General features: G+C 36.1%; 1 protein-coding gene and 1 pseudogene across 1 annotated transcript; one reads left to right on the forward strand and one right to left on the reverse strand.

Moving 5' to 3' along the window:
* Window positions 1–2,144: 2,144 nt before the first annotated feature.
* On the forward strand, window positions 2,145–4,673 carry LOC131033207 (probable pectate lyase 18). Its single transcript, XM_057964366.2, has 5 exons — window positions 2,145–2,449; window positions 2,714–3,350; window positions 3,588–3,691; window positions 3,790–3,928; window positions 4,148–4,673. The coding sequence occupies exons 1-5, from the start codon at window positions 2,307–2,309 to the stop codon at window positions 4,367–4,369; spliced, it is 1,245 nt and encodes a 414-aa protein (XP_057820349.1). The 5' UTR covers window positions 2,145–2,306; the 3' UTR covers window positions 4,370–4,673.
* A 1,441-nt stretch (window positions 4,674–6,114) lies between these two features.
* Window positions 6,115–7,511, reverse strand: LOC131033176 (photosystem II CP47 reaction center protein-like; annotated as a pseudogene).
* Window positions 7,512–12,806: the final 5,295 nt, after the last annotated feature.

A 12,806-nucleotide genomic window follows, 5' to 3' on the forward strand; every position in this document is an offset into this window, starting at 1 on the left:
AACGAATCCAAAAACACTAAAAAGAACTCTCTTAGATTAAAAAGAAAACTAATTAAGACATGGCACAAGTATATAAAATTCACTATTTGTGCACTGCTCATTTTGTTGTTTAGGGAAATCGATATCCAACCCCTAGGATGCACTAATGCATAAATTACCCTCATACACCATAACTTACACATAGTTACATCATAGGGACCAAATGATCTACACATTCATCTTGTGAGTAGACTTTCTTTTTCAAGAACAACTTATTAACCCATTTTAGTTGTAATAAGAATATAGACACCTCGATAAAGGAGGGAGAAATTGGTAAATGCAAAGAGAAAGTGAGAGGCAAAGCTCCACATCAATTGAAAACTTTGATGAAATATTGACAACAAAGACAAGGCCCAATTTCATTTCTTAGTTTGTGGAAAAGGATAGATCAGGCATTACAAGAAAAGGAAAAGTGGATCCACCTAAAAACAATAATGGGGCCCGTAAAATCACATGGATTAAGAGAAGGCATTTTGGTAGGGAGAAGTATAATTAGTTGACATGTCAAGAGAAGAGAGGGGGAGTTGAAAGGAATGGATGAAAAGAAGGAGAAATCGCTATCCAATCCCTAAGATGCACCAATACATAAATTACCCTCATACACCATAACATACGCATTGGTACATTTGAGTGACTCGATAATCGTTCCCTGATTAGACACTCTTATTTTCAAGAACTTCTTATTAACCCATTTTAGTTGCAATAAGAACATAGACACCCCGACAAAGGATGGAGAAATTGGTAAATGCAAAGAGAAAGCTCGAGGCAAAACTCCACATGAATTGGAAACTTTGATGAAATATTGACAACAAAGAAAACAAGCTCCTCTCCCTCTTTCTTGGCTTGTGGAAAAGGATAAATTGGGCATGACAAGAAAAGGAAAAGTAGATCCACCTAAAAACAAAAATGGGGCCAGCAAAATCACATGGATTAAGAGAAGGCATTTTGGTAGGGAGAAGTATAATTAGTTGACATGTCAAGGGAAGAGAGCGAGAGTTGAAGGGAAGGGATGACAAGAAGGAGAAATCGCTATCTAATCCCTAGGATGCACCAATGCATAAAAATTACCCTCATCCACCATAACTTACGCATTGGTACTTTTGAATGACTCGATAATTGTTCTCTGATTAAACTTTGTTTCAAGAACTTCTTATTAACCCATTTTAGTTGTAATAAGAATATAGACACCTCGATAAAAGAAATTAAAATTGATAAATAACCCAAAAAAAAAAAACTCCACATTGATCGAAAACGTGAATGAAATATTAGCTAACAAAGACAAGCTCCTCCCTGTCCCTATCCCTGCCCCTCTCCCTCTTCCTCTCCCTCTCCCTTGTGGAAAAGGATAAATTAGGCATCACAAGAAAAAAGGGGAAAAGGGATCCACCTAAAAAAACAAAAACGGGCCCCAGCAAAATCACATGGATTAAAATCTTAATCACGTCACTTAACCACTTACGTATGGTAAACGATGGCTGGTTCAAACTGATATTCCTCAATCCACGTTAATGTGGGACCCACACGCTAAACCCCTCACTTAACTCCTCGAGTTGCATGTGCGTGGGAGACATGATTAACGACTATCAATCTTAACACTCTTGCGGGTCCCACCCATGTTACCCCCCATCCACTTTACAAACATTCATTGGTTCAAAAGATCAGTTAGCAGTTGGAGAAGTTTCACATTGACAAGGAAAAAGAAAAAACACAAAACAGTAGAACACAACATGCGGCGTTGATGGTGCTAATTCCATTTATTTGATTGATAAAAGTAGTACCTTATGATATTGGGGACCGTGATTTCGGATAAATTTAGAGCACGAGTCATATTAGTAGGTCCGCTCAAATCCCCATTAAATCCACGACAACCGTAACAGACCACATCAACGGCGATCGTCATCTTCCGCCGTTGTAGGGATGAATTTGGACCGTCCGATTGAGAATTACGATGATTAGGTTTGTTGGGGGGAAAATTTGAGAGGCGATTTTTTTTGGCGTAGTGGTGGGAATGAGAATGAGAGACTTTTGCGCTTAGTTTTTTGCCCATTCTAGTTAGACCACCAACATTAGTGTTTGTCCTAATCTACCATCCTTGATGATCGGATGGATTGAGCAGTGAAGAAAGTGAGGCTATAAGAAAGGCTTTTGATCGCACGGACTAGAGCATCACATTCTACAGCGGATGCTTTTGTGTTTTGCTTAGAGTTGCAGCAGAGTCGAATATTTTTGTAGTCTGAGAGAGATTCGAACCTGGGGCGAGTCATAAGATGGATTTTCAGATTTTGATGATATGGGTAGTGTTGTTATGGGTATCCTGCGGCAATGTACAAATCGTCAGAGCAGGATTGCACAGTAATTCTTCCTCCGCTGTGGAACAAGACCCCGACAGTGTGGCAAGGATGGTTCAAGAGTATGTTCCACTTTCAATACAATTTTTTTTTATTCTGTAAAGTTGGGAACAGCTTAAATCATATACATTAAGCTTATATTTCTAGATTTAAAAGTATTAAACATTCAGAGTTGGCTAACATTTTCTAAGTTTCACATGTTGCTTAATATGTGTGATCACACTAAGAATACGCACGCTCAGAATTAACTAACATTCTCTAGACATAATATATTTGCTTAATGTATGAAATAATCCAGTTTGTTTTTTGTTGTTCTGATTTTGCAGGAGCATTAACAGTACGAGACGAGATCTGGCTTATTTGTCATGCGGGACTGGCAACCCCATTGATGACTGCTGGCGGTGTGACCCTAACTGGCAGCGTAACCGCAAACGGCTTGCCGACTGCGCCATTGGGTTCGGCAGGAACGCCATTGGAGGCAAAAATGGTCGATTTTATATTGTAACTGATCCTGGCGATTATGACGCGGTTAATCCTCGACCTGGTACTCTGCGTCATGCGGTTATCCAGACTGAACCTCTGTGGATCGTTTTTCAGAGAAGCATGCTCATTCAGCTTAAAGAGGAGCTCATTATGAACAGTTTCAAGACAATTGATGGCAGGGGCGTCAATGTTCATATTGCTTATGGCCCCTGTATAACCGTTCAGTATGTGACAAACATTATCATTCATGGAATTCATATCCACCATTGCAGACCGGCTGGTAATGCCATGGTGAGATCTTCGCCTACTCATTATGGGTGGAGAACAATGTGTGATGGCGATGGGGTGTCGATTTTTGGTGGAAGCCACATTTGGGTCGACCATTGCTCGCTTTCCCGTTGTGCAGATGGTCTCATTGATGCTATCATGGGATCCACTGCCATTACCATTTCTAATAATCACTTTGCCCATCACAATGAGGTTTGTTGTCTTCCTAGAGAAACCATATTTTTAATTGTGTCTTTTTTTCATTTGTTTCTTGTGAATGATATAGAATCTTTCATCATATTAACGTTTTTGTGTATGGGAATGGGTAATGAGGTTTGTTGTCTTCTTAGTCATCTTTTCAATTGCACCACTTTTTCATTTGGTTTTTTGTGAATGATATAAAATCTTTCATCATATTAACGTTTGTGTGTATGGGAATGTGTAATGCAGGTGATGTTGCTGGGTCATAGTGACTCCTACACAGCTGATACCAATATGCAAGTGACCATTGCCTTCAACCACTTTGGGAAAGGTCTTGTGCAGCGAATGCCCAGGTAAGAGAGATGTGCACTATTTTGCACCTATATTTAAGCTTTAACTTGTTGAGATGGCTCATCTAAATTCTTACTGCTTGATATGTTATTGAATGTAGATGTCGACATGGATATTTTCATGTGGTGAACAATGACTACACGCACTGGGAAATGTATGCCATTGGCGGTAGTGCAAATCCCACCATTAACAGCCAAGGGAATCGATACCTGGCTCCTGTGAATCCCTTTGCTAAAGAGGTATCTACACAATGCCAACATCTTCTCTAGTTGTATTACATTAGTTTAGTTTACCCAATTGATGCATAGTGAAATCAATTAAATTAAACTGAGATGTGGTATAACTGTGTGTTAACATGCATAGCTTCAGAAATCAGTTGTGTGAATTTTTTTTGCTCGACATGGATTGTGGAAATCATATATCTAAACTAAAATGTGTTTTTTGTTTTGTGTTTTAAGGTAACGAAACGGGAGAATTTCAACACAGGTGAATGGCAGCACTGGAACTGGAGATCAGAAGGAGACCTGCTGTTAAATGGGGCTTTCTTCACACCATCTGGAGCAGGGGCATCATCAAGCTATGCAAAAGCATCAAGTTTAGGTGCAAGGCCATCTTCAATGGTGAGAAGCCTTACAGGAAATGCAGGACCCCTTTCTTGTAGGGCCAGAGCTCACTGTTAAACACAAATGGAGATTATTCTCTTCTGTTCCATTTCAGCTACTACGTCTATTTCTTCAAAAGTTCTGTCATTGCTTTATTCACCTACTTTCCCAATTGTACCCTATATTGTTTGGAGGAGTATTTTCAAAACGATTACATACATATCGTCTCCCCAACAACTTACTTTAATTTGAAGCAACTGAAAGCTATTCAAAACACTAACTGTGCGAATGCTAAAATGGTATCATACCAAGCAGTAGTGCAGAAGTGTTATTGTTGTTAATGGAATTCTTATATTCAATCGAAAAGCATAGAATTCCATTCTGTGAGTTGCCCACAAAATTTGCACCTTTACATATTTTTGTTCTTTCGACTACAAATAAAATCTTTTCGATTTTCGATTCGACTCCATTAAAAGAATGGATTAAAAGATTGGGAAGTGGATATTGGCGAGATAAAGGGAAACATTTGTATATTATATTATATAATAGCGAAATGAAAATGTTCGGCGAAAGTTGAACAAAAGTGCTAGGCATAAGTGGGGGTCGTTAGTGGTGTGGTGTGATGAGATATATAATGGGGTCCACGTTTTAATCGCAACTCAAGGAGCGACTATCCATCGCACGCGTGTACGGTAGATTTTTAATGGCATATAAATAATTATTATTATAATACTTCGTAGGAATATTTTGGTCACTAATTAGGTATTATTGATGTGATGATGAACATTGTATGTCGTGCGATTCTTCTCTATGTTGTAATTCTTATGCATATAAGGTTGTCAATCCATATATGTTTTATATGGAAATTAAATAAATATTATAGGAATGAGTTCTTTATAGTAGGTCAGGAAGATAATATAAGAGTTTTCAGTCATCATCAGGATGATAAGAGTTAGAGAGCACGCAGAGATGATAAGAGTTAGCCAGCACACAGAGATGATAAAATAAGGGTTTTCAGATTCAATGGTATGCGTTATGTAATAAAAAACCATATAAACCCTAATTTATATTATTGTTTATCTAGCAAGCCTCAAAACATGTTAGTAAGCTTTTGATTTCATCATTTAACCTTAAAATAAATAACTCTAATCCATTCTACTTCAATTGAACAAACACAAATTCTTCATTATATTCACAAAATAACAATAAACCTGAATGGCTTCTTTTAGTCAACATTTACGCTTGGAGAGAACATTTTCTCTCTATCAAGCCTTGGTCTTCACTTTTTATATTAATTTGTATTTATTTATAAACAAAGAATAAAGAAGAGAAAGAACAAATGAAAAAAAAAAGTATATATATATATATAATTTACCTAACAAATACAAGATGAAAATTCAAATGAAATTAGGACAATAAAGAAATAAACTAAAATTTTAAAAAGAAACAAAACAAAGAAAGTACAAAATACTTGAGAAAAGAAAAGAACAATAAAAATTATACACAAAAATTTGAAAAATATTGAACATAAACTCATCATACAAATAATGGAGTATTACATATGTATATGTGTGTGTGTGTGTGTGTAGATGTGTGTGTGTATATATATATATATATATATATATATATATATATATATATATATATATATATATATATATATATATATATATATATATATGTTTCCATACACGACATCGCATACAACAAAAGCATTCATTTGCACGCAGTAACCAAATCGAATCCCAAACCTATCTTCTCCTCTTATCATTTGCCATGCAATCAATTGGTTTTTTCATTCTATTATTTGAGAGAACTAAGTCTTAATTAGCGGGGAGTTCCATCCGCTTCAAATTAATGAATAAAATTGCATTGATCTGGGAATGGAGGAAGGGTCTTTTGCTTGGCTTCCTCCATTTACTCAGGAGAAAATGAGGTTTAAGATGTGAGGGAGCTAAAAAAAAAAAAAAAACAATGTCAAACAATGTAACATGCCCAAAAGTAAACCAACCCCTTGGGCTACTCCGAAAAACACCATCCGATTTCAAAGTAGCACGATCTAACTAAAAAATTTCACCTAATTGTGTGCACGTCTAGCATATTTTTTGACTATAGCAGGATCACCAAAACTAACTCCATCAAGTTCACCACCATAGAACTCAACAGTTACACCTACTTGTTCAACACTATATTTTGATTCTGCTCTCCTAAAAAGAATATCAACTTTCACAATTCCTTCTTCATCTACTAGAACGACTGGAAATGTTTCAAAAAAGGTAGGCATACGACGTACAAAAAGCTCATGTCCATGTTTATCTTTGAAAATAGGGTGTCCTAACCAACCAACAACAATTCCATCTCCATTGTCCATTGCACCCGCCCTAAATAACCCCCCTTTAGCTAGATTATTCCCAATGTAATCATAAAAAGCAAGTTTTTCGGGAATTTTTGACCAAGCTTCTGATAGACTTAGATTTTCAACCAGACTGGCACGAACTCGTCGATCTATTTCTTGTTGGAAGTATCCCTGATCCCACTGGTAACGAGTAGGACCAAATAATTCGATCGGAGTGGTTGCGGAACCATACCACATTGTTCCGGCCACAATGAAAGTTGCAAAAAACACAGCAGCAATACTACTGGAGAGGACAGTTTCAATATTCCCCATACGTAATCCTTTGTATAAACGTTGGGGAGGACGAACACTAAGATGAAATAGACCTGCTAATATACCTAATATACCTATTGCAATATGATGAGAAGCTATTCCTCCCGGAACAAAAGGATCAAAACCTTCAGCTCCCCATGTCGGATTTACAGGTTGTATTTTTCCAATTAGTCCATAAGGATCAGACACCCATATTCCAGGGCCATACAAACCTGTTACATGAAATGCTCCGAATCCGAAACAAGCTGCTCCTGAGAGGAATAAATGAATTCCAAAAATCTTAGGCAAATCTAAAGAAGGTTTTCCTATACAGGAATCACAAAATACGTCTAGATCCCAATATACCCTATGTCAGAGAGCTGCTAAAAAACACAAGCCAAAAAACACAATATGGCCGTATCCATGCCAAGAAATAAGAAACATAAATCCAAGAGCCCAAACAAGATGCCCAAATAAGAACATCCACGCCCATACAAATAAACTGTTCATACCAAAAGGATTGTATCCATTAATTAGTTGTGAAGAATTTAACAAAGGTAATCTCTTAACCATCCCATCAAATAAGTGGAAGACTCATTAAATTGAGCTAGAGATCCAATTGAGCTAGAGATCCCTGCCATAAGGTAATATGCTTCGAATGCCAATAGAAAGTGACCCATTCAATGGTATTCAACATCGAGAAAACTGCTAAATAAAAAGCATCCCGGACCGAAATATCGCAAGTACCGCCCCATCCCAAACCATCACAAGGAAAACTATAACCAAAATCTTTCTTATCAGACATTAGCTTAGAATGGTAGGCCTATAGAATGGTAGGGAGGCATCAGGAATGGTCCTACACGAAACCGGATCTGCTGCTGTAACCGGGAAGACAGCCGGGCTTGCCTAAAGGTAGTTTCATTCTTCTAGTCCCATTCCAGCTTCTTCCGGGTTAACGCTCAGTCTACAACCAGCGAACTATATTGCCTCCCAACCTCAACTACTATAAAGACCTTTATCACCCGTTTCTCGCCCCCGCCCCTCTACAAGTCAGATGGCTACTAAGGCTGGTAGCTCTGCAGGATCTACTGGTGCGTATGGAACTGCTCGTGCTGCAGAATCAACAGAACCCACTAAGTAAATAAATAAGAATCTACTGGCCAGATTTTTGCTCCCGAAATGTAGGATTATCACAACATAACCACCCATCCATCCCCACAGAGGACACCAATATTATGATTCGGGTGTGCGGGTATAGGACATCGACATTAATCATAATAAGGTGTGTAGTTTTAACACGCATTTAAGGCGGCATTTAGTAGACAGCAGAGGTACGGGTTGGGACAGAGACTCTAACATCTAAGGCAGGGTTCATCGGATGCTGTGAAAGCAGGAAAGGCATTTCCCGTCTCCAAAACAGTTCTAGGGCCCAGTGCTAGCAGCTGATTCTCCAATCGCATATAGAGTTACCGAAGCACGGGGAGCAGGAGATCCCATTACAGATTGAGTAGCGGGATCCCCAGCATCAGTAGCAGAGACAGAGTCAGCAGCCCTTTAAATAGTTATTCCGTGCACCTTCCGGTTTAACGAACTATAGCTCCTCGAACATTATCCTCGTTGAGTTCCATCCAGCCACCACCGTCCTTTCGAACACCCCACCCAACTTAACGTTTCTACCGTCACCTCTTCCCCCCCGGACCCGCATCTAGAGCTAGAATTCCCCCCGGGGGTATGGGCTAGGAAACATCCTTCTCCTTGGATCCGATGGAAAGAATGCTCGACCGGAGGTAATGGGAGCCAAGATGAACTTTCTAATGATCCGCAAGCAAGGTATTTCAGGGCCTTTATAAAAAGGAAATATACGTTTTGAATCAGTATTCAAAGCCTATTATTATTGCGATCTGTCATTGCCGCGAAAAAGCATGTTTCTCGGATTTCTCCTTTCAATTATTAAGTATTCTTTATTTAATAACAAAGAATTGAAGTAGATACTCATCTCAGACGGAGAAAATGGATTATGGGAGTGTGTGACTTGAACTATTGGTTAGGCCGTGCAGATCAATTTTAGGATCTGCCATATAAAGATTCAGATCAAAATGTGTCTCTGTCCCAATTTTCTTTTCAAAAATAGGAAGTTTAGAACCTGGGTAAAAGGCAAACACTTTGTTGTCTTCCAAGAGAGTTATTTCTATGATCGAATCCGAATTAGGCTCTGTGAGATCCAAGTAATAGTAATAGCATTACTAAGTAAAATTTATTATTTAAATTATCCTTTCCTTTTCATAGTATGAAAATGCATGCATTTCCCTTGCATTTCAATAGGGTAAACTATCGGAGTTAAAGAAGAACTTTCCTTCTGTTAAAAAGTACAGATCTATTATCTACTCTTACCGGGGATGAAATTTATGGTTTCCATTGGTGCAAATCCAATCACCTTGATGTGGGATGAAAAGCACTTCCTCATTGGTAGCGAATGGTCATCAATCCATTGAACGAGGAAATAATGCAAATTGAAAAACATAAAGAGATTATGTTTTTATTGCTGCAAGAACGAACAAAAGGTCAGCTACCTTGCCAACTCTCACAATTACATGTCGTTACTATATCTATAAATCTTATTATGAAAGTTTTTCTTACTTGATAATTTGGGGGGGTGGGGGAGAGGGGGGGGAAGAGTAGAGCTAGAGATGGTAAACTATACAAGTTACCAAATAACTCATATCTTAGGGCTCCGACATATAGAGAGGACCTTGCCGTTAGAGAAAGAACCATAGAAACGAAGAAATCCATAATAATATATATAGATCTTCATAGGAAATTCGAGAAGGATCTATCCATGTTGTCGGACCAAAAAAAGTAACCGCTCAAGATATCATGTTACCACCTTCTGTGAGAATAATCAATACTACACAACATATAGCTAACATAAACAAATCAATTACCTTAGATATATCATTACAAATTGAAAAAGGTCGCGCATATATTATCCAAAATCCAAATAATTACAATCCTAAGGATGAATTTTTTGCTATAGATGTTGCCTTTGTCTTTCCTATAGATGTTGCCTTTGCCCCTGTTCAAAATGTAAATTACAGTTCCTTTGTTTACCATTTACCTTTTCTTATCTTTTTTATATCTCAATTCCAATCTATTTTCCACTGGTAGAATGACCAAAGTAAAATGTCTAGTACATTAATATAAGAATGTTTGGTACATCATAATCGAATTATGCTATTAAAGAGAAAAGGAAAATAATTCCATCTAGAATTTAGACTTACATATCCATCTTTTCGGAAAGAAAAAAATCATTTGACAGAATATCCAATTAACAGCCAAATATGAAAATTTTGAATAATTTCAAGTGATTGAGAAAGGTTCACTTTCAAAATCTACCTTAATTTTCAATATCAGAATAACTTATATATTAATCAGTTAATGGAGTTAGGTTCACTTACTTCTCATTTTTATTTACTTTATTTTAATGCGAAATAATTAAGAGAAAAATTACGCAGCATTATATATGAAAGACCCTTTTTCAGCTTTGTCTTTATCTTTATGTCTGCTATCTCTAGGAGGTATTCCTCCATTAGCAGGTTTTTTTGGAAAACTTTATCTATTCTGGTGTGGATGGCAAGCAGGTTCCTATTTATTAGTTTCGATGGGGCTCTTTATGAGTGCTATTTCAATATATTATTATCCACAGCTAAGAGGAGATTACCATGAATCCTTTGATTTATGTTGCTTCTGTTATTGTTGTTGGATTATCTGTAGACGTTGCTTCTATTGGACCTGGCATTGGTCAAGGCACTGTTGCGGGACAAGTTGTTGAAGGTATTGCGAGACAACCAAAGGCGAAGGGTAAAATACGAGGCACCTTACTGGGTAAAATACGAGGCACCTTACCGCTAAGTTTAGCTTTTATGGAATGAATCAGGTATAGAACCAATGGGAGATACCTGGATCCAATTTAGAATTCGCTATTATATGTTTGCTTTAGTTTTCATTGTTTTTGATGTGGAAACAGTCTTTCTCTATCCATGGGCCACGAGTTTTGATATTTTGGGTCTATTTACATTTATAGAAGCTTTTATTTTCGTGATTATCTTAATTGTTGGTTTATTTTATGCATGCTTGTAATTGAGCGATTTTCGTTTGTTTGGTCCCTTAATCAAATCGAACTCGGCCCAATATTTTCTTTTAAGATTGAGTCGAATACCGAATGGATGGGAATAGATAATTCAGCTAGAGGAAAGAAATTTACCTCTATACCTACTAATATAGAAATATAATTTCTGGATTATTTGATGGGGTTGGTGGATCACTAGATCCAGGCCCAGGGAGCAAGGGCCTTCAATCTTTTTATATAAAAGCTCATTTTGAATTGGCTTTGTCCGAAACTTTAGTAAAAAAAAAAACTACAATAGCGTATTATGTAAAAATAATATTTTATTAAGTCAATTGTTCATTATTTTTCATGAATCATCGTAAATTCATTGGACAGATCAGAAAGAACCTGATGGAGACTTCCTTTTCTCTTTTTTGATCCGCTTCTAGTTAAATTATACTCTTTGGATCATTACTCATTATTTGTATGATGAGTTTATGTTCAATATTTTTTAAATTTTTGTTCATATATTTGTGTGTAATTTTTATTGTTTCTTTTCTCAAGTATTTTGTGCTTTCTTTGTTTTGTTTCTTTCTAAAATTTTAGTTTATTTCTTTATTGTCCTAGTTTCATTTGCATTTTCATCTTGTGTTTGTTGGGTAGATTATATATATATATATATATATATATATATATATATATATATATATATATATATATATATATATATATATATATATATATATATATATATATATATATATATAACTTTTATTTTTTCATTTGTTCTTTCTCTTCTTTATTCTTTGTTTCAAAATTTGTGTTCTTTAAGTAGCGTCTTTTGTTCTTTTCTAGTTTTTTTTGCTTCTCTTTGTTTTTACTTTTCCCTTGTTTTGAATTATTCTTACTAAGTTTTTCTTATTTTTCTTCTCTTTCCTAGATTATTGTGTCTTCCAAGCATGTGTCTCTTTCTCCTTTATCTCTTTAGTCTTTTTGATCTACTAATAGCCCGTTTTATGTTCTCTTTTCTTGCTATCTTACCTTGATGATGGATCATGGAGTTGATCTAAAACGTTGGTAATAATAAAAATTCACATGATCAAATCTAGAAACTACAAAGCAACATTGATATGAACCATGGAAATTTAATATTTTTAATTACATTCTTACATTACAAAAAAAAAAAATCAATGTTGGACAATTACCTATTTATTCATAGTGAAAACATAGTTTTAACCTAGCATACTAACCTTTAGAACTCCTCATTTTCCCTTGTAAACATTTAGGTATTATCTCAAACAATTTACCTATAACCATTTGCCTTCACACTTCCTCCTAAAATCATCTTCATGGACATTATTTGTTGTTTGAGACACTATTTTTTTTCCTCAGTTGCATATTGTAAAAGTTGAATAAGCTTTGCAGGGAAGAAAAAAGTTGACAATAAAACTGTAACACAACCACCATAAAAAGTGTATGACAACAAATAACAAGGAAAAAAATCCGAAAATAAAGATTAGGAAAAACAAAACCAAAGAGCAGTCCACCAAGAAACCTTTACGCACATTTACCCATTACTACTTCAATTTTAGCATTATTTGAAAAAAAAAACCTAATACCCACTTATTATTATTATCCTCCATCAATTAATTTTTTAAGCATTCAATTCCAATCCAATTTGCAAAGCAATTTTCCATTGGTAGAACATTTCTATTTGAGTTGGAACATTTTCATTTTCAATCATTTTGTTAGGCATGAAAAAA

This window comes from Cryptomeria japonica, chromosome 6, assembly GCF_030272615.1.
Source record: "Cryptomeria japonica chromosome 6, Sugi_1.0, whole genome shotgun sequence".
NCBI lineage: Eukaryota > Viridiplantae > Streptophyta > Pinopsida > Cupressales > Cupressaceae > Cryptomeria > Cryptomeria japonica.

Coding starts and splice junctions, on each gene's coding strand:
- LOC131033207 (XM_057964366.2), top strand. CDS start 2,307: ATGGATTTTCAGATTTTGATGATATGGGTAGTGTTGTTATGGGTATCC. Junction 2,450..2,713: donor GTGGCAAGGATGGTTCAAGA/GTATGTTCCACT, acceptor CTGATTTTGCAG/GAGCATTAACAGTACGAGAC. Junction 3,351..3,587: donor ACTTTGCCCATCACAATGAG/GTTTGTTGTCTT, acceptor TGTGTAATGCAG/GTGATGTTGCTGGGTCATAG.